This window comes from Cyprinus carpio, chromosome B15 (genome assembly GCF_018340385.1).
Source record: "Cyprinus carpio isolate SPL01 chromosome B15, ASM1834038v1, whole genome shotgun sequence".
Lineage (NCBI taxonomy): Eukaryota > Metazoa > Chordata > Actinopteri > Cypriniformes > Cyprinidae > Cyprinus > Cyprinus carpio.
Genome location: NC_056611.1, coordinates 13,986,108 through 14,008,841, shown reverse-complemented (window position 1 = coordinate 14,008,841; position 22,734 = coordinate 13,986,108). Strand labels below are relative to the sequence as shown.

The 22,734-nt window shown below is 35.3% G+C and overlaps 1 protein-coding gene across 1 annotated transcript in view; it reads right to left on the bottom strand.

Annotated features, from left to right (window-relative positions):
- The window catches only part of LOC109065519 (cell adhesion molecule 1-like), a 69,914-nt gene extending 49,037 nt beyond the window's left edge, over positions 1-20,877 (bottom strand). Inside the window, exons 1-5 of the mRNA XM_042740050.1 lie at positions 20,826-20,877; positions 12,763-12,909; positions 7,622-7,774; positions 5,086-5,223; positions 1,450-1,608 (exon numbers count right to left, since the gene is read on the bottom strand). Coding sequence (XP_042595984.1) covers positions 1,450-1,608; positions 5,086-5,223; positions 7,622-7,774; positions 12,763-12,909; positions 20,826-20,877 — 649 coding nt within the window. The remainder of the gene's footprint in view (positions 1-1,449; positions 1,609-5,085; positions 5,224-7,621; positions 7,775-12,762; positions 12,910-20,825) is intronic.
- Positions 20,878-22,734: the final 1,857 nt, after the last annotated feature.

Genomic DNA, 22,734 nt, shown 5'->3' with positions numbered 1-22,734 from the left:
ATTCATGGACTATACTCCACATCTTCTGAATCCACGTAGTATCTGGGAAATATTTAACCTCTTATTCACATAATCATCCGCTCCAGTGAGCTGTGAACACTGACCGGATCACTGAGTCAAACTGATTCATGAACAAATTGTTCAGTCTGAAAGAAATGGTTCATTGAAAAGAATCGGCTCACTGAAAAATGAGTTGTTCACTGATCTGAACTCGGTTATCAGGTTTTAGCTCACTGGAAGGGAGGACTGTCAATCAAACAAATTTCAGCGTGTTTCAGTTATCATGTACCACTTTACTGCTTAACAGCTGTGTGGTCACTAAAAACTGTAATTTATGGAAATCAGCTGCATGGAGATGCTTAAAAATGTGAATTATAGGCCTTAGTCAGGCTACATTTGACAGGAATTAAATGAGGCTGTGAATGACTGAAGTACAGTGCAATCAATGGATTATACTGTTGTTTAATAACATACCGATTGTTCAACTGACGGAACATCTTTCTGGAAAAAACTTTTAATAGACAAAAAAAATCCATAAAACAGTTTTGAAAGTTGTGAGTTAGTGAAAATTACATGAACAAGTTCACCCAAAAATAAAAATTCTACCATTAATTACTCACTCTTATGTTGTTCCAAACCCATTGATCATCTCCGGAACACAAATTAAGATATTTTTGATGAAATCCGAGAGCTTTCTGACCCTGCATAGACAGCAACACAACTACCACAGTCAAGCCCCAGAAAGGTAGTAAGGACATTGTTAAAATAGTCATTGTGGACTAAAATAGTCCCTTACAGTAGACTATTTTAACAATGTCTTCTCTACCTTCTGTGCCTTGAATGTTGCGCAGTTGGGTTGCTGTCTATCCAGTGTTCTCAGATTTCATCAAAAATATCTTAATTTGTGTTCTGAAGATGAACAAAGGCTTAACAGGTTTGGAATGAGTAATTAATGACATAATTTTCATTTTTGGGTGAACTATACCTTTAATATAGTGTGCTATTGTAAAGACAGTAAGTCTATCCCTCACAGCCTCGTTTTTATCACTGTTAAATTCAATATAGCATTATAGCATAACATGACTAAAGTCTATTCCTATAAGCAAATATCTAGGCTTCACTCGTGTTAACTTCTCTATAAACGGTCTAATTGTGGAACGAAAGGTTCAACGTCAATCAAATTGCTGCTTGAAGATGCTTAAAATGATTCCTTTTGTGTTCCACAAACAAAACAAGTGTGACATTAGGGTGAATAATTTCATTTTTGGGTGAACTATTCTTGCCTTGGCCTCACTCCTGTTCATTTCCTCATAAACGGTCTAATTGTGTAACAAAAGGGTCTTTAGTTCATTACAACGTCAGTCAAATTGACCTCTGCATGCAGGTGGGAAGATTAAACCAAAGCTATTTAACAGCTGAAAGTTTTCTCCTCATCTTGAGATGACTCACACTGCACTTCCAGGTATTTCTGGGCCTGGAAGTCCTTCACGGCTGGGTGGTCAATGATGCAGATGACGGCCACTCCATCGTCCTCCTTAGAGACGGTGAGCCTGAGCCGGCTGGTGACAGTGAACATCCTGTCGTATAACTCCTCGACAGTCGCCTCACCTGGGAACGGCCGAAAGAGTGACATGTCAGCCATAACAAGCGAGCTCTCTCCATCCCGGCCTGCCCATAATAACACTGTGTCACCAAGAGAGGGAGGAGGGTCACAAGGAATGATACCGTCACCTCCAGACAAATTTCACATTCATTTATTGTGGGAGACAGGTCTTTTGAGTGCACACCGAGCAGTCATGCTTAATACAGCGTGTGTAGGGCACATTCTGAGCCACGTGTGTGACGTCCAAACATCACAACAGGACATAAAACACAGGGTTGCATGACAGTTTGTTCACCATGTCAAAATAAAATGCTTTTTATTAGGGGTTTGCCACTTTTATTGATTTATCAATGACATGAGCTAGACTACTGTTAGCTTTGCTAGTCCAAGGTGGTTTAAACTGGTCTCCAAGCTTGGCCAAGCTGGTGTTGTATAGGTTTAAAAGGTATTTGAATCTCAAGATCTCATGGACTCAATTCATAACTGTTCAAGTTTTGGTGAATTGGTGGGTATTTTTTTTTTAATGAGCTGAACATACAGCACATTTTTGTACTATTTACATTGTATGACTCAATGTGAAATCACCACCTCACAAAATAGTTGTTTTCCCTTGAGATTGGGCTGAGTCTGGTCACATTTACTGTTGTTCAGCAAAATTTCCATGGCCAAAATACTGTCATTTCAATAGGAATCTATGCAATTGGGAATTTCGCTTGAGGGCGAAAGTTTTCCTCATAAAGATTTTGCAATGTGTTCAAGTTTTTCACGTAAAACAATCATGCTGACTTATGTACATAGTGCTGGGAAGGTGACTTTACAAATGTAATAGGTTACAGATTACAAGTTACCCTATTTAAAATGTAGCGTAACTATTTCAATTACTTTATTAAAGTAATGTAACGATTACATTTGATTACTTTCTGGTTACTTTTCTAAATCTCTAACGAATGCTTTCAACTGTTAATCACTTTGAAACAGGGTTAACCTTACAATAGTACTTAACACTACCTACAGACTTTGAAAATACTGTAGTACTTGAATTAAGATTATAATAATTTAATTTTAAAGCACATCCACCACAAAATCAGACTTTAGAACCTCTTTTTACTTTGAGATCATTCTGAAATGCAGATTTAAAATCATTAGATATAGTTTAATATCTATGATACTGTTTTTTGAAATCAAATCTTTGCATAGCTATGACAGAAAACACTGGCATCTAACAATGCCTTGGAAAAAAACAATTAATCTTCAAAAATAAAGCATATACATAAAACCAAATTGAAATAAAAAAGTTATTAAATAAACACGTGTCCTATTCTGTGTCCTAAACTCCCCAACACTGCTAACATAAAGCTGCTTTGTTTAAAAGTGAGTTGTGTGAGCGGTGCTTCATACAACATTATGCTATGACAATAGATAATTTACATTTTCTTGTCAACAAATTTCACCGAAATGTGACTGCACCTTTGCACTACAAGCTACATGACATAGCTGTTTCCAGCTTTTAAGATAATATTATTTTTTTTTTTTTTATAAACAGTACTCAAAATCTAAAATTTCTGAAAATGAATGCTGCAATCTAATATGTTTAGTAGAAAACAACATAAAAACTCAGCTGAGACTTATTTATATGAAACAGTGCTATAAATTTAAATATCTTAAAATGTCCTTTCAAAAATATCAAGGTAATTTCTAATACTGTTGGTGTTTTTGTGCACCTGTTTCGACTAAACTCTTTTGGTAGGAAAATGTCTTTATCTGCCCTACTGAGGCATTCATATGTTGCAGGTGCTGAACTTAATAAAGAGCTTGTTAATCGCTGGCAAACGAAAGGATGCATTTGCAGGGTTGCTTCAATTGATTGCAGGTAAATATTCTACTTCATCCAGTGCTCTTTTAGTCCTCTGTGTTTTAAAATAGTCCTTTTACTGTCTTAATAAACGAGAAACTGCTTCAAACGATTCAGTGTGTGAGCAAACTGTCTGAAACATGGCTTGATTGTTCAAATACTGATAGAGAAAATGTAACAGCGCTACCTTGCTACTTCAAAATATAGTTTTGATACTGATATTAAATGATGCTACCATCTTGATACTAATAAAAAAAAATAAATAAATAAATAAAGATGGAAAAAACTATTAGATGAAAAACTGAATACTTTTAAATAACTTTAAACGTGAAGTACTGAAATAGTGATTTTATATAACACGATTACCTCTATGTGAGTGATATCATAATATTAAACAGTAAAATTTACAAGATTAGCAGTATTTATGATGGATGGTCAGGACATGTGACCATGATGAATTCATATGAAGCAGCTCTGAGGTCAGTAGCTGCCTGTAGGGTTACTGCCCATCATGTTAGCCCTCATCCTAAGACAAATTCTAGACTCAAGGGCATTGAGCTAATTGCAGCACAAAGTATGACGGTTTACTTGGACCTAATGAAGTGGGAAATAATTACAGCTTGGATCTGACCTATAGCTCAACTCACTTCTCGCCTGTCAGCGCATACTAAGACCCTGTTACAAAAAATACATCAGCTACTGTACACCAAAGACATTTTAAATCCTGATATTATGATTGTCTTTCAGTTCAATACCTTTCATCAAGAATCATACTAATTTTGTAATTGACTAATTGTAAAAAAAAAGTACCATGGAAACCATCCCCATAATAGGAAATGATGTGTCCCTCATCATTGGGACAATGTTGCTTGTCGCAGTTCAGTCATACTGTACTTATCATATCACGCAGTATATGACTTTTGCTAAATAAAAGGTTGAGTCAAAATTTTGCTTTACACTTCATAATAATATCCTCCAGAGCTTTACAATCGATGGTGTTGTAAGCAATGTGTAATGACAACAGAGTTCATGTGGTTCAGAATAACACTTTTTAATTACGAACCAGTCATTAATACCTTAATGTGCGTTTTCCGAAATCTCTTGCCTTAGGCCACTGTCTGACTGTTTTCACTGCAGTTAATGAAGCTGTGATGTTTGTAATCCATAAACAGATTGACACATCAACTTAGATTCTGTTGAAATGCACCATATCATCTGCCATGTTTGCCTCTGTTTCCCCAGGTAGTCTATCTGAATGTTATTCAACAGTCCCACCCTGCTGTCTAATGGAGAAAAGCTGTTTATAAGCACATTAACCAGCCTGCACATTCCCTCCTTTATGCCAGCCCGCACTGCCTTAACCAGTCAGAACTAATATGTGGGCAGCGTTTTTCTGAGTGGGAGGTAAACAGTTGGAGTTCATTCAAACCTACTTATTTAAGCTTGACTGAAAGCACCAAAAAAACAGAAACCTGCGTGTTGTGATCTTCTTGTCAATTCACCGGATACACCTTTTAAAGGCTTAATTAAAAGTCATTACCAAGTCAGAATCTAGTATTGTGTGCAGATCAGAGGCATCAGTAATCACAGCAGACTTATCTGAACAATCTTCCTTGGATCGGAGTCAGACCTTGCAGTGGTTGGTCTCCTTTCATCCATTTGATGGTGGAAGCAGGTTTGCTGCCCATGGCGGTGCAGGTTATCTCGGTCTCATTCCCCTCGCTCACGATTTCCTCGCGGGACTCTAAGATTAGGTTGCCTGGTGGAACTGGCAGAAGATCAACAGCAAGATTAGAGATGGTGAGACAGCTCTTCAGCGATGGGTCAATGTTTTTTATCTGTGTGCTCGCTAAAGGACAAACTGTTATTTTACAAAGATCTGCCAATGACTATAGAGAACTTCAATTCAGTAATAAAGCGCACTGTGATGGAAAAAGGTGTTGTCTTCCTCAACATTCTATCTGAAAATACCCTATAGTCTATGTTTTGGTTTGGATGCTGGTCTCCAGCATTGATTGCTGGTGTGCCGGTGTCCCCACCAGGCATTTTAACAAGCTAAACCAGCAAGACTTCCCTGGTTCCTCACAAGGTTTCTACCTCAAACCACCTAAACATGTAAGGGGGTTGCCACTGTCACCTGTGGATTCCTCAGTGTGGTTTTGTAAAGTACTATTTTTGCAGAGGTTCTGTGGAACAATATGTGCTGTAAAAAAGCGCTACACAAATATAGAAACAGAGATTGGTTGCTTACTTACAAATTGTAATCCATTACTGATTACCAATTACATAATGAAAACTGTAGTTAGTAACATAATATAGGTTAACTATTTTATTCTACTTTTTAGATTACTTGTTAGCTAACTTGTTTTAAACTTACGTATTGATATAAAAAGCAAAGAGAAAGAAAATACATTCCATTTTTTGAAATCAACTTCATACAATGCATTACGCATTACATTAAACCAGGGTTTAACCAAACTAGGCTTAATGGAAGCACTGCAGTGGGTTTGTGAGTTGATAAAAAGCTAATCATTAATTAAACACTAAAAACAGAAATATTTAATTTGTGTGACCATTAAGTGGCATCGAACTGTAAAAATGTGAGTGTGTTGTTAAATTATTGAAATATTAACTTCCCCAAAGATATTTCATACGGAGCCCCGCACATGACATGCAAGAAAAAATAAATAAATTGTGCGCATGATTTACTAATTCATTCCCTCAATGTACTAAAACGTGCACACGATTACTTGCGTTCCCTTGATTTACTATTACGTTCACTAGATTTGTTAAATCGTGTGCACGATTTAGCAAATCGAGGGAACGAATTAGTAAATCGTGCGCACAATTTATAAATCGAGTGAACAAAATAGTTAATTGAGGGAACGCAATAGTAATCGTGTGCACGTTTTAGTACATTGAGGGAACGAATTAGTAAATCGTGCGCACGATTTAGCCTACTATTTTTTCCTGCATGCCATGTGCGGGGCTCCGTAATTTCAAGAAAATATTTTGTCAAATTTATTTTGGCTGACAAAAAAAAAGAAGAATTGATAGTGTAATTAATTGTGTGAATAATATGTAATCACGTAATTCATAAAGAGTAAATGTAATCTGATTATGAGCATTATAAAATGTAATATTCTCTAACAAGTACTTGATTTTTGGAATCTGATTACGTAACCCAGATTACATGTAATAAATTAAATAAATTACTACTATATATATATATACAGTATATAGCTAAAAACCATCTACAGCTGGTTTAAGCAGGTTTTCTTCAGCAGGATAACAAGCATAGCTGGTCTTTTGGGTGGTTTTAGTGGGTTCTTTTTAGCTGGTCAGGATAAAAACAGCCAGCCAACTGAATACCATCTTAATCTTGGTCAAGCTGGTCTGCGCTGGGTTTAGAGGGTGTTTGGGTACTTTGGGTTTTGGACCAGCTTCATCAGCTCAATTATGCTGATGAACAGCAGGGCTAGATTAGCAACAATCTAAATGGTTTCAGCTATCTCTGAAGCATTCAGAGGCACATACAGAAACATATCTATATTTTGATGGTCTCATTGTGTATTTGGACAGTGCCGGACCCACTCCACCAACTGACGAGCTGTTTTACTCATGTTTCACTTCTTCATAGCACATTAACTCGTATGGTGCTTTGCTGATGGCACTAAAGCGTCTGTCGCTTACGAGAGCTGCCATTTGAGGGCTCTTTTTCTAATATCTTGCCTCATGCTTTCATGTCCTGTGGTTAAGAGTCCATGCTGTGACGGAACGCATATCCTCATAAAACTCATGCTACTTTAGAGAGCACTCAATTCCATTCAGCTCTCCAGGATGTCCAAATATGCCGCATAATAAACCTCTCATGTTAGTGTCATTCAACGCAAGAGGAGCACAAAGCTCACTCCCCAATCGCTCGATGTAGCCTTTTCAACATCTAAGAGGAATTCAGTCAATACGCCTGCCAAAAGCGAACTACCAATATCAATAGCTCAACATCTGTTCCTTTTTGTTTGGCTTGTGTTACTGGAAATGGCATAAGAGTAATTGGTTGATAATGTGTCATGGTGGGATTCAATTAGACAAGTTCAATTGAGTGAAGGAATCAATGAGGTAAATCGATAATCGGGATTTTAGCATTCTAAAGATAGACATCATACCCAGCACAGTGATGTCTGCGTAGGCTTCTTGCGGAGGATCCGTGTAGAGCTGGCACACGTACCGTCCCTCGTCCGAGAGTGACACATTGGACAACGACACCAGAAGCTCGTTGTCTGAGAAGTTAACCAGCTGAAACCGACTGTCCTTCAACGCTGAGAAAACATAAAGAGTGAGGCGTACAGACGTGGATGAGTAGGAAGTAGACGAATCAGTCGTGAGTATGATACAGCATAAGAATAGCTCAATAAACAAGAAGTTCATGTTGAGAAATGTGTAAGATGAAATGTGGCCGGTTTGTTTGTCTTCTTTTATCCGCCCACTGAAATAGCTCCTAACAGAATCAAAATATTAAGCTTTTTCACTCTGTACTGCTCACTTTCACTCTGTATATTTCAAGGCTTTCAGGTTTTGCAAAGGTTTTACGTTTCCCTTGAGAAACTTTGTGTTTAAATGTAATTTTCCTCTCATCTCAATTTGTTTTCCATCACCATTTCCCCTTAGGGACTTCTATAAAACAACAGAGTAAAAAACTGTAATGCTATACAGTTATATAAAAATACTTAAAGTATTCCATTTGATCCATATTTATATATAATTTCAGCATGTTATGTAAATTTTTTTATTTTTTAATTAAATTGCAAATATTTGTTTTTTTAAATGTTTTTTAAGCATCATATTGTTTCAAGCATAAATTAGTTTACAAAAGGCTTTAATTAATAAAAAGGTCATGTCAAGAAATGTTTCAGGTGAAATTTGGCCATTTTGCTTGTTTGTTTTTATCCCCACACTAAAATGTATTTAAATGTAATTTTTACTATCATTTCCCCTCAAGGACTTCCTTATAAAACAAATGTATAGTAAAATGAAATAAAAAATATTTAAATAAAATAAAAACAATAATGTTTTATATAAAAATACTAATAGAAAATATACTTTAAAAGTGTTCCATCTGATCCATATATATAAAAGAAAATTGTTATGACTTTTCAATCTGTTATGTAGCTTTATTTTTTAAATTTATGAATCAAATTTTAAATATGATATAGTATTTGAAAATAATAGTTAAAAATATTAAAAAATTGTTTAAAGCCCGTTAAAATAGTTTACTGAAGGCTTCAATAAACAAACAAACAAACAAACAAAAAAAAAATCTGTTTTGAAAGAAATTTGTTTAGTTTGTTTGCCTTTTTTTGTCCGTCCAAAAAAATAAAATAAAAAAATCCTAACAAAATCAAAATTTTTAACTCCGTATCGCTCACATACACTGGTCTGGAAAGTTGCAAACATTGTAAAAAATATTTTTTGAGGTTGTAAATAACAACTATTTTAGTCTTTCTACTTCAAGATTTCATGCTTAATTCAGTGTATTACTTGCTGTGGCAATGTAATTATTATTTTTTTTTTTGGTAAATTTACAAGTTCAAGTTTGAACAGAAGAACTTTTGGAACTCTACTCAGGCAATCAGATTAGAAGATCAGAACTAACTGTATATAATACTATATCATGAAGTTCTTGAGAGTTTCATTTAAATTAGCAACCTCGAAAACTACGCTCAAAGTTCAAGAAGTCAAAGCTCTAATTGAGCAACTCCATCAGAAGTTTAAGACCTTTGATGGTGCATTTTAAGAACCTCCAGTTAATCCCAACCCTGAACCTGGGAAGCATTTGTAAGTCTCCTTCCTAAGAATAATGATGAGGCCAGCTTGTTTTGAGCAGAAAGATGGTGGGCGGGGAATGAAAGGCCTGATTTTCTTAGTGCTCCGACTGAATTGCAATTGATATGGGGAGTTTATGCACTATGCATCAAACGGATCTATGACTTCAGATTTAAGGTAATGCCGGAGGACTGTAATTTCTCTACATCAGTACATCTGTAGAAGTGATGCAGAAGTATGGGAGAATATGAAGGATATAAATCTCTGCAAAGCAAACCTGCGCATGAACGGGGCTCATTAGAGTGCATTATAAATTCTAAAGCATCAGAGTCCGTAAGAGGTTGACAGTGAGTGAATCTGATTGTTCTGTGTCCCAGCTGGCTCGAGATGCTCTTCAGCTGTCCTAGACTGCTATCTCAAATTGACACACAGATTGGAGAATGAAAAGAGAAGGGGCACAGGAAATTACATGTAGCACGTTAGATGAAACAAATACAAATTGGATTGTCTTGCAAAACAGCATACAGTATATCTTCTTATATTGATGGAAATGCAATGGGTAGAACATACTGTCTGTAATAAGCGTATATGGCCACACATAAACCATTCTGCTGTCTCCTAGGAAAGGAATGCACTGTAAATACCACATTGTTTTTGGACAAGACTTTGTGACATTGTCAAAAATATATCTAAATAAGCTCATTTAAAGTTGCAGAGACCATAAAAGGACTTGGTGACAAGGGGAAAATATGAAAGGGAAGGGAAAATTATATTTCAGTCTTTTTTGTGTTTCACAAAACTAGTGTGTTTTCCCTGAAAAACACTGCGTTTGCATTTAAATGAAATTTTCTTCCCATCTCATATTTTTTCCATCACCATGTCCCCTTAGGGGCTCATTATAAAGCAAATTTATAGTTTAAAAATGTTTTATTAAAAAAAAAAAATAAAGAAAGGAAGTGTTCCACTTTATCCATATATAAAAAACAATTATGCTTTTTCAACTTATTTTATGCAGATTTTTAAATTCATTAATCAAATTTGAAAATATTTGATACATAATATTTAGAATATGCTTTTTTTTAATCATTGGTGTGTGACAGTGGGTTTTAAGTGCCATAATGTTTCAGGCCCTTTAAAAAAAGTTCTTCTGGTGTAAAAAGACTCTTTTGTTCTAAAACACTACATGGAAACAACAAGAAGAACAACAAACATAAATAAATAAATAAATAAAACACTGCAGTGCTTTTTAGGACTGCAACAAATAGCTTGAAGATGTGCAAAGTGGAACCATATTGACTTCTGCAGTAAGAATTGGGCTTTATGTTACTTGTAAAATTTACTTGAACTAGCTGTATTACATCTGTTAGATGCACATAATCCATTTAATAATAGCAATAATGATAACAATACAAACGTGGTTATGAACTATATAAAATATTATAAAGTGCCAAATATGATTGAAATAAATGAGAAATGGGACAAGTTGCATCCCAAGGTTCTTTAATATTTAGGGAAAAAATCATATAAAAAACACATTTTCCTTTAGGTGAGACCTGTTGTACCCTAATAATGAAGTCATGAAATTTTAATGCCTGCAATGTGGGTTACATTTTACCCAAAGATCCCAAGTGAATGAAATTTCCTAGAAGAACAGGAGAATAACAGTGTGCTATTCATACAGTAGATGCTATAACACGACACTGAAACAGTCGTCATCCTCTTGGCATTAATTGTATTATAATTTAGTTCACTTGAGTGTACTGAAAAGAAAAAAAAGTGACAAAAATATCTTTGAGCAGGGAAATGTATTTTGTATCAAATATCATTAAGTCTTGAGAAAATGAAAATGACAGTTTCTCCGACCATCACTGTTAAAGTCACTGTTTAATTCTAAGTTGCTCTTAAAAGGCTTATAGAGCTGCTCTAGCGTAAGTGACAGGAAATGAGAATAGCGGTCTGAATGTAATGTGATAAAACCTTAGCCATCGCTCCACGGCGGCAACAATAAACCGCCGCAGAATCATAATGCTAATATATAACGAAGCGCACCGTGCAATATATCATCGGCCGGCATCCACAGGTGCATGCTATATGCGCTAAGACACATTCACATTCTTGTGTCATTTTGAATGCACAGTACCAGCCATCTGTGCTGAAGGGATAAAACTATGAATTGTTCAAGTGGTCATACTTTTCACAAACAGAGCTGGCAGCCCAGTAAACATTAGACAGAATAATACATTACAGCATTAAAGAGATTGAAGCCTGAGCATCCCTCCAGTCACATCCATAGAAATAATGTCAGAGCTTGAGGCGAGAACGCTCACTCTCCCTCTCTTTCTGTCTGTCTTCCTCCCCTAAACCCCAACCCCAACCCAACCCCTGCCTTTCCCTCTCTCGCAGAACGCGCCGATCGGAAAGCTTACGTCGGGTGTAACTGCCGCTAAAATATGCCCATTGGGAAAATTAGGTACCACCAGCACATTAATTAAATTAGATAAAGTCATGACAAAATTCCAACCTGACCTTTCATCAATGTGTTCGAACGCTGAGACGAGTGAGCGAGCGGAATTATAACGCAACGTAAATGTGTTTCTAACTCCAACATTCAATCACTGTGTTTCTTTGAAGAAAGGCGATGTAAAAATAACCCAGTTTCCCCTGAAGCTATGAAATCTTGGCCGAAAGGTCGAGTAGAACTGGAAAAAAGCATTACCGACATATGGCCGTGCATAAATAAAGAACAAGCATTAATCCCAATAGCAACCAAGAACATAAAACGTCTGTTTTCACAAAGTACGACGCTGTTATCAGAGTATTACTTCAACATTTACTTGTCAAGAGGAACAAGACGTCTACAAATACTTCAAACGTCCTTGAATATTTACTCAAACTGCAGGATACGGGGATCCCGCGGAGAGACAGGCCAGCAGCATGCGTAAATTGCATTTGAAATGTCATGGAATACCTCTGAAAACCTTAATCTGCACATGCATCTTAGATTACCTCAGGAGCGATTTGTATGGAGAACGTTCATAGGAGGGTTTGAGGAGGTTATCCGCACACATTAGCTAAACTAGGTTCGGATCACGGGTCAAACCGTCACTTAGCAGCTCATCAAGGCCCTTATTTAGAAGGGAAGGCAAGATTATATGCTTTGCATGCAGAGCGCCGTTGAGCTTCTAAACAATCTCAAGGCTGGAATCTAAATGGTCCGCTCAGAGGACTCTAATCAGCCTGACACAATTACACTCTGTCACTCAATTATTGAAAAGGACTTTGTCAACAATGCAATGCCTTGCTGTTCCTTTAAACGATAGGAGACGTGCTTGGTTATGCTCAGGTGTCGAATTATGAATTTGCATGGGGTTGCAGGGCCGTTTTGGTGCATAAAATCAGAATGTTCTGCAAAAAACAATGCAGGCTTTGGGCGGATTATGACATTTTCTACCGTGAACATGAAAGAGAAGTCAGTGCTGCTTACGTCTAACGTCTCTGAAGTAGATGGTCTGTCGGTTGGGGTTGAGCAGCTGGATGACGGAGTCGTCGTTGTTTTTCACCCGGCAGCTGATGATGGCTGTCTCGCCCTCGACCACAGAGACATTATTCGTCACCAGGTTCTGACCCTGCGCTGTAACCCAGAGAAAACACAACACTTACAATACAGAGCAACAGAAGTACGAATCCCATTCATTTTCATTATAAAGAATAACATGAAAACCTTTCGAGAAAGATACTTTGAAATTGTTAAGCCATGATGAAAGTCAGTGTGATTTAGAATTTTTATATTTAAAAAAAATAATAATAATAATTCCTAATGAAAGAATACACTACCCATAATCAGAAAAGATGCTGTTACTATGGAAACCATAGTAGTGGCAAATATGATCAGGAAAGTATTCTAATTGCAAATGAAATAATTAGTCCCTGTACATACAAAACACAATAATATTTGACATTTAATGTGATATTGATATACTGAATATATATTTTATTATTATATTTAATATATTTTTTTTTTATATTTTGTAAAATAATACAATTTAAATAAATTTTTAAGTTTATAAAATACAATATTTTTGATATTTATTGCGCATATAAATTGATTAATTTTAGTGCTGTCAAATGATTAATCACAATTAATCGCATACAAAATAAAAGTTTTTGTTTACATAATATTCTGAGTGTATAAACTGTATTCTGTTTATATTTATTATGTATATTTTAATACACACACACATACAGTATATATTTTAAAAATATTTAAATGTATTTACATGTCTATATTTATATTCATATAATTTATATTATATATAAATATATTTAATATATAAACATATTTTTATGAAATATATACATAAAAATACATTTTATTGTGGCCAGCCTAAGGCACACCTGTGCAATAATCATGCTGTCTAATCAGCATCTTGATTGGCCACACCTGTGAGGTGGATGGATTATCTCGGCAAAGGAGAAGTGCTCACTAACACAGATTTAGACAGATTTTTGAACAATATTTGAGAGAAATAGGCCTTTTGTGTGCATAGAAAAAGTCTTAGATCTTTAAGTTCAGCTCATGAAAAATGGGGGCAAAAACAAAAACTAAAACTTTTATTTTGGATTCAGTTAATCGTTATTAATGATTTGACAGCAATAATGAATTTTACACACACACACATATATATATACATATATTACATTTTTAAAATAGTTATTTTTAATAACTATATAACTATAAATAAATTTGAGATTTACTGTGTACTTGATAGCTAGCACATTTTTTTTATTTTACTACATAATATTTTGAAAGGGTTTTAAAAAAGTTTAAATATACAGTCTCATACCTTTTAGCTTCAATTTTCATATACTTATTAGCTTAAAAATTCACGTTTTCCATTCTTTGATTCATCTTAAAGGCCACTGCTTTGGTTTATTACTTTTTTTATTGCAGAGCTTTCAAAATCCTTATGGAGAAAATGAATAAAAAAATCCACTTCCGGAGCCACGGCCTCTAAAAAAGTGAGCATCACTGCCATACCTGAATAAGGTTATTACATTTGGCATGTCTTATCACAATCTGGATTGTAATTACAATGCAACACAATTTTTCTCATTTGGCTGTTGCTTTGCTATTCAGTCAGAGAGGCAATCATGACACTCTTTCTTTAAGCACAAAAAAACCCCAAAAAATACTATTACAATTCAGATCCTGTTTCATTCTGCTCTGGTATCATGAAATTGTAAAAGTTGAGGCTGAAGCTGAATAGATGACTGCCATGATAATGCGAATCCTCATGAGGAATCCTTTGAATACTGATGTGTTTTTGCATAACATGTGCATACATTTGCAGGGCGTGAAAGAAACTAAGAGTGACGTGCAAATAAATGTAACAAGCAACAAGGTTTGGAGAAGCATGTAGACGTCGTGCAGGTGCGTGATGTTAAGATGTAGCGGCTGGGTTCTCGGTTTGGACGTATTGATTTTACAGCGTTGTGTGTTTGTGGTGTGTGTGGAAACACCCCGGCTACAAGACTGCAGCGCTCTCAGCAACCGAGAGGGAAAGGCTGGTAATTGCTGCTCACGGCAGAAACTTTATCAAACCCTCTCCATCTAAACACAAGCTGATGGAAGCTGGCAATCAACAGCGGCTCTCAACAGCATAATACCCAGACCCGAAGCTCTGCAAACACACAGGCAAGAACAAAGTGTCTGATACACTTCACTGCAAGCCAGTAACTGCTGATAATTAGAGGCTGCATCACTCCCTTATGGTTTACATTTAAAATGGGGATCCATTATACCTTGCAGGTGAAGACAGCAGAAAAGCAAAAGTCACCTTGCTGTATATTTATATCCACAGAGCTGAGAGGCATATAAAATGACCAAAGAATGCTTTTAAACACTTTATCCTCGCACACAGAGTAAAACACTACTTTTAGCGCCGCCGTGAGACAACACACGATGCAAATTTGTATGGTTGAGCAATCAGACTCCTTCAAGCGCTCATGACATTTACAGAGACCTGAAAAACATCTTAATTTCCCCACTACAACTGTGTCCAGCTCAGCCCCGCGTGTCTCAGTCAAGAACAACAAATCGGCGTGGAGAAACAACACATTTAGCTTGTCCTCCCGAGTTTTGAACGTTAGGGATGATAAAGCATCGTCCACTCCATGAAGGAGCATTAGCAGACAGGCATGCTGGGAGTGTTTTTGAGACCCACAGAGGTGCTGTGCTGCCACAATTTGAGGCCATGGCAGATGCTAAACATCCGTGAAGCCAAGTTTCACGCTGCCGCAATCACGCCAAACAAAAGCACTAGCTGGAAGGTCTGGCCGGAACTGAAAAGGCTCATAAGAAAGAGTTGCAGTAAATGTCGAGTGCATTAACATCGAGGAAATGTTACTAAATTCAGCTGCTTTTGAAATGTTATGAAGCTGTGCCACATTAGCATAAGGTCATAAGTGATATTACACGCTGGAAATGCATCATTTAGAAGGTTTTACAGATTGATGCTGGAATGTCTGTAAGTGAGCCCCAAAAAAGTATTTGGACAATTAATGGGGCAGTTTATTTAAGAATTAACATTGTGTCATCATTTACTCACAATCATGTAGTTCTAAACCTGTATGACTTTTTTATTTTCTTTTGTTTTCACAGTTACTTTCAACGTATTAGTCTCAAGGTTTAGTGAATGTATGTTTTTTGTTGATGTTGTTGTTTTTGAAAAAAAAGCTTTTATGCTCACCAAGTCTGCATTGATTTAATCAAACATATAGTAAAAACAGTAATATTGTGAAATGTTATTACAATTTAAATATATAAGGGTTTTCTACACTGATATATTTTAAAATGTACTGTAATATATTCCTTTAGTGTCACTTATTATCAATGTTAAAAAAGGATGCTTAAAGTTTTTGTGGTTCAAATCAAATCAATCAAGAGCATTTATTTGAAATAGAAATCTTTTGTAACATTATTAATGTCTTTCACTTTTTTAATAATTTAAATACTTGCTGAATAAAATATATTTTATTTTGTTTTATTTCATTTTAAATCTTACCCAAAATTTTGAATAGTAGTGAATCATGGTTTCCACAAAAACGTTATGCAGAAAATAATTTTTAAAACAATATTGAATGTTTCATGAGCAGCAAATTAGAATATTTCCTGAAGGATCATGTGACACTGAAAACTAGAGTAATGACTGCTGAACACAGGAATAAATGACATTTTAAAATCAAATATTTTCACAGTTTTACTGTATTTATATTGTATTGTTTCTGTTTGTACTGCATTATTTGATCAAATAAATGCAGCATTGGTGAGCATAAAAGAATTTAAGTGGACTGTGTGGTTGTCAAATATCCATGGATGAACTACACCTGTGCTTACTCTTCTAGCAAAATACTGACTTTATAGATTCACTAAAAATCCCCTTGAGACTAGTAGGTGTAAAAATCACAGCAAAAAGAAAAGTTGTGAGAAATATTCTAGCAACACTTTACTTTTTCTATGTGGTGGACTGAATTTCATACATTTTTAAGTGTCCAAAAAAGACAAACTTTTTGTTTTGTACTTGAACTTTAAAAGCCAAAAAACAATGAAAGGCATTACACACACACACACACACACACACACACACACACACACACTAATAAAGCCAATTCACTGTCCGTGTTAAAAAAACACTAAACTAAACTATGCCATTACAAAGAAGCTCTGAGGAACCTGTAGGTGAGCATGACAGATAGACTGCAGTCACACAAGCGTGTTTTATCTTTGCAATTGCAGTCTACCTCATCTACAATGTCACCTCAAGCAAGCCAAAATGTGATTGGCTAAAAGACTGATTGCGATTTAACTCATTCATTTAGCCTTCAAGGCCGTGACAGTCTGGTTCAGTTCTGCCCCATAACCCCACCAAGGTGTCCATCCCTCACGTTTACAACGAGCTCTATCTCTGACCTCCCCTCAACAGCACTTATTATATGATTATTCCTTAAAACCAAGTGCGCTGCCTATCTTAACACCATAGGTAGGCAGCTCAGTAGATTTTGGCACACAGCCATATACAAGAATGGAAAGTAAATGTTCTTTATTATGAATAAGCTATATAGTAGGTGCTCGGAGGATTGGAGGACTCTACAGATTGAGTCACATGACTCGGAAATGTAATTAACTCATGTGAAGTTTTCATGATAATAGCATATCTTTCATTCTCAAAGCCTTTTTAAGAACAGATCCCAGGGGTAATATTTGCATTTCCTGAAGCGAGAACTTCTCAAGGTTGATACACATGAAAAGGTACTCTGGGAATGTGTTTTATTAATTTTATATTATATTAGTATTATTAATTATTATATATGCATTTTAATGCGAGAGTTGGCTTAATAATTCATGAATTCTTTAATTCATAAAGAAGCAATTTTTAGAAGGTTGTTAATGGCTTCTTCACTTCAAATATTCATTTTCATTTGCACTTCTAAGTCATGGCTGCTTGCCAACAGGTTGACGTGAAACTGTCTAAAAACAGACGATGGAACACAGTTGTTAGGCAAACATAAACCTGTCCAACAGCTGTTTAGACAGCATCCTTTCCTGTCAGCCAGAGAGGAAGGAAATAGCTACTTTTCTGTTGAATGCACAACTTTACCATCTCAGACGTACCTATTCACAAGCATGCAGTAGGTTTGAACTATGCCCCTATTAAAGGAAGTTTTGAACTGGCTTTGTCAGAATGGCATAGGCATGAAAGAATTACTGATTCACTGACTGTAGAGTGTGGAGGCGTGCAAGTGCAGTAGTGAACGTCTTTGCATTGTGAAGAAGTCGTCTGAAATAGATTACACGTCTGAATTTAAACCCATCTGTATGACTAGAAAATTTTCTTTCATGCCTTTTTTCTCCACAAAACGGTTTCCTCAAAATCACTGCCTTTACAACTGTTGTGTTTCCAGGTTTTTCTTCACTGTGTGAATGTCACAAAGCCTATCATGAAAAAAAAAAAGATTTGAAAAACAAATTATATTTTTGCAAAAAAAATAAAAAATAAACCTACTTTTTAAAACCATTAAGATTTCTAAAATTGACATTATTTAAAGAAATTTTTACCCCAAGCCTCATTACCATAATCTGTCCTGAAATTTAACATTTACTATTCCTATTATGTTAAGTGATAATTTACTTTATGTAATTTTAACAGTCAGTTTTAACAGTTAAACAAAACTGTTGTACAGTGAAAGCAGAAAAAAAACAGGCAGCAGAATAAGTGTATTTGCAATTCATTTCTATCTATCTCTATAAAATTTCACATTACCCTAAATCTTTATCTCATTATGCTAATGATAATTGAGGAAATGTCATTAAATAACGTCACAGTGCAAAAAAAAGTAATGGTCATAAAAGAAGCTTTATTTAAGCAAATTGCATTCTTTGGATTGTGGTGATAAATTGAGTGTGACATGTTTTGGCAGAATTGGTAAGATTCAGGCTACTGCCGTTGATGTGTTACACTGTGTCCTAACCAGACACAAGATTCCAGCGACGAGCAATTTAACCTCAAACACAAGAAGCAACACAACAATGTGAATCGACAGAATCAATCAAATATAACTGCACTCCCAACGAAATGGAGTTTATAATCTAATTGACAAATGCTTAAACTTTTGAACTTTATTAAAAGTACATACTGAGTGACTGATATCTTTGTCACGGAAAACACTTGTTGGTTCACATTGAGTTCACCTTTTTGTACACGTTTGCTTAAATGTAACTTATTTTCAAGATCTGAGATAATCTATCTATTATTGTTTTCTGTATGGCTATAAATGTCACGCAATATGAGATTCAAATTTAAATTAGACACTTTTAACATTGAATAAAGCACATAATCATTACCTGAGATTATCATTGTAACAGTTTGCATGTTGTTGTTCCTGCCACAACGGTGCAGAAATAGCAACAGTTTCTAAAATAGAAATTTTGCATGTTGCTGTCGCAGCTGGTTAGGACAAAAACTCAGATTAACATCGAAAAGATACAATTTATCACGTGTTGCGGCGTCGCGTCGCATCACCTGTAGTTAGGACATAGTGATTCCCTTTATCTCTCCATATTGCTTAGAGTTAGAGTAGAAAGTGTAAAGTACAGTGAAAGTCAATCAAAGTAAAGGACCATACATTTGTAGACACCATAGCAGTTTTGTACTGGACAGTTAAACTGTGTAAGGTCGCTTTTGATAACATAGACCTTTGTCAGTGTTATCTAAATTCATTACCTTAAATTATTGATATTTACTGTAATTTTAATATTCATGCAATTAAAAAAGGCAGTGGTTAAAATAACGATAGAGGCTATTTACACTAAATGAAAATAGCACATTTTCTAACAATAGATGCTATTTATACTAAGTGCAAAAATAGCAAAGGATTCTATTAACACTAAGTGAAAATAGCAGTATTTTCTGGTATTTTATACTACTTATTGCAAATAGTGGCAATTATCTGCACCTCAGAACTGTAGTACATATTAAAACAGTATGTAATAATAAAATATTGTGTGTCATTTATAACTTTAATTCAAATTATTAAATGGATGGGACAATATAAGTCCTCCCTAAACCTACCCTAACCCTACCCAATATTTTATTTTCAACTTTTCCATTATTTCCTTAATTTTTATTGGAAATAAATGCCTTTTCGATGTAATATCAGCTTTGAAAAGGGAGAGAAAAAAAAGTTTGGCAAAAGGCGGATGTGAACTTGGGTCGATTGCATCAAACATGACTAGGGTACGTACTTTCCCATCTATGCCACTGGAGCTGTAATGAGACTATTTTCTTTTGTATTGTTAACTAGCCCAATCACACATTGGTGGGCGAAGTTAGTGAAACTAGCCTCTGCCAACAAGGTGGACTATTTGCACTTAGTGTAAATAGACACACCAATTAAAAAATACCAATAAAAAACACTTGAAATAGCTGAACGGAAATTACTTCTAAGGGTTATAATAAAGTGTTACAAAAATGCAGAGTTTGTAAAAGTTGTTATTAAACAAGCTAAAATATTCAATTTTAAGAGCACTTGAATAAGGTACAAATGTCAGAAGTGCATGAATAAAGTACAATTACTCTTTAGAGTAACAGTTTCCAATATCTGTGAAGAACTTGGCCAGGAACTCATGTGGGAAGAGAGTGTGTAAAGGTTCAGAAAGATGTGTCTTGTGTAAATCAACCACGAGTTTCAACTAGAATTATTCAAAGGAAATCTGAAATGCACCTGGTCCTGGGTGTTTTAATATAGCACAAGCAGTTTGATGAAAAACTTCTAAAATGTCAATAACTTAGAGATAAAAAAGCAGGCAAAGTATTGCAGATTCTTAGGATCAGAAAAAAGAAACATTTAAGGTTGAAAAACATGCAGACTGCCTCATGGCCAGCTGTAAAACCATGCAAAACTGGAAAACAACGTGCAAAAGAAGGAAAGTTAGGAGTTGGAAGATGCTGAAAGGTGATCCAGATCCAGTGATAAGAAGAAGAGCAGTACCTGATATGGTCTGAGCGGCTCCTGAGCAAGCGTAAAGAGAAACGGGACACATACAATAGTGTTAAAGCAGGAAACTTTCACTTTTCACTTCATCAGATATTTTGCATGCATCAAATTTCATTCAGGCCTGGATTTTAATCTTCACGTAGCATATGTTAGATGGGTGAGATCACACACTTCTTTCTTTCCCACATTAGCATTTCCTTCAAGTGCTGTGTTACACTGTCCTCTTTTGATGGCAAACTGCCATCCCTGTCAAAGTCAAGGAGACTGTTGTAGAAGAAAGAGAGCTATAGAGTTTCCACTGCTGGACATCACAGACAGAGCAGAAAGACAAGAGAGAAACTGGCTGAAAAGATGAGGTGATCTCATTTGTATTCGTAGGGATCTGTATGTAAAGTGTGCAGGTACTTTTTTTGTACAGATGAATAGACACAGAAATGTTCAGAATCATTTGGAAACTTTCTAAAATGTAAATGTACACCTTTTGAGAACCTTTGTAATGTTCCGCTGCCGGTTATCAAGGACAAACTTCATCTCAATCCAACAGTGCAGGTTTGTGAAGATTAATTTTACAGCTGGTATTTTACGTGTCTCAAATACAATGAAATAATAATATTATGCTTTTGTAATGTACTGTCAACCCAAACCTAAATATGTGAACCTTAAGTCGCTAGGGTATATTTGTAGCAATAGCCAAAAATACATTGTATGGGTCAAAATTATCGATTTTTCTTTCATGCCAAAAAACGTTAGGATTTTTTTTTTTTTTTTTTTTTTGTATAAAACCTTTTTTCTTTTAGGTCCAGGGTCACATATAATAAATTGGTTTGAGTAGGGGAAACATAAATAAAACAAATTAGTTCAAACAAAGTAATTTTTTTTCTGAATCTGGCTTTCATGAAAGAAGCACATTTAAATCTGAATTGTTTTATAGTTTTAAGTTTAATTAACTCGTTTTCTTCTTCTTCTTCTTCTTTATTTAGATTGGCCTGGCCTGGGATTTCTATGTTGTTGCTTATTTTATATTTTATTTCAGGTTTTCTTATCTTAAGTTTGAAAGTCCGGAACAAGAATAAAATTATAGCATGCATCTATTTGTAATATCTTTAAAAGTAGCCAAAATAAATGATGAATGCGTTGTAAAAAATTTCCAAAACTGTTTTTAAAGTGACTATCATATACTAAAAAAAGTTGCATATAAAAAGTACCTATAACAAATAAATACTTTGTTTTAATTAAACTCAACTTCTGGGACATCCTGTTGTACTTACAGTTATGTCAGCCACTCCAAAAGTCTTTTTTTTTTTTGACATTATAAAGAATTCAGCATGACTCACTAGAAAAGTATAAATCTGCAGCCTTTTTCACATCATTTGACTTGAGGGAAATTTCCCAGACATTAGTGTTAGGACTAGCATTATTATAATTAAACATATCTCAAACACTGCAACAGATGACCAAGATCTTCATATCCAACTAACAATCAAGTTCGCAGACGTTTCAAGATTGTAAGCAGATCAATTAATATGGAGACAGTGTATGATAAACAGCATGAGGCTAATGAGTCCTGTAAAAAGTCTCCTCGATTCATCCAGCCTCTCACAGCAGACATGCAGCGCTATAAATAGAGGATCCTCATGTCAATAAGCTCCTCAGCCTGATGTGTATCAGACGGGAGTTATGGCATGTCAGTAGGGCAGTGATTAGATGTCACCGCTGTCAGTCTTCTTACAAGATATTGATGGTCAGATTTCAGCAGAAGCCCATTTGATGCCATCCAAATGTAGACAGCTGTGCTAGCAAGGCATCATTCAAAAAAGATGATTTGAAAGCTGATTCCTCTCAAACAACAGTTGTGCAATATGTTACAACTATAAAACTGATAAATATAAGGATTTGAGGAAAG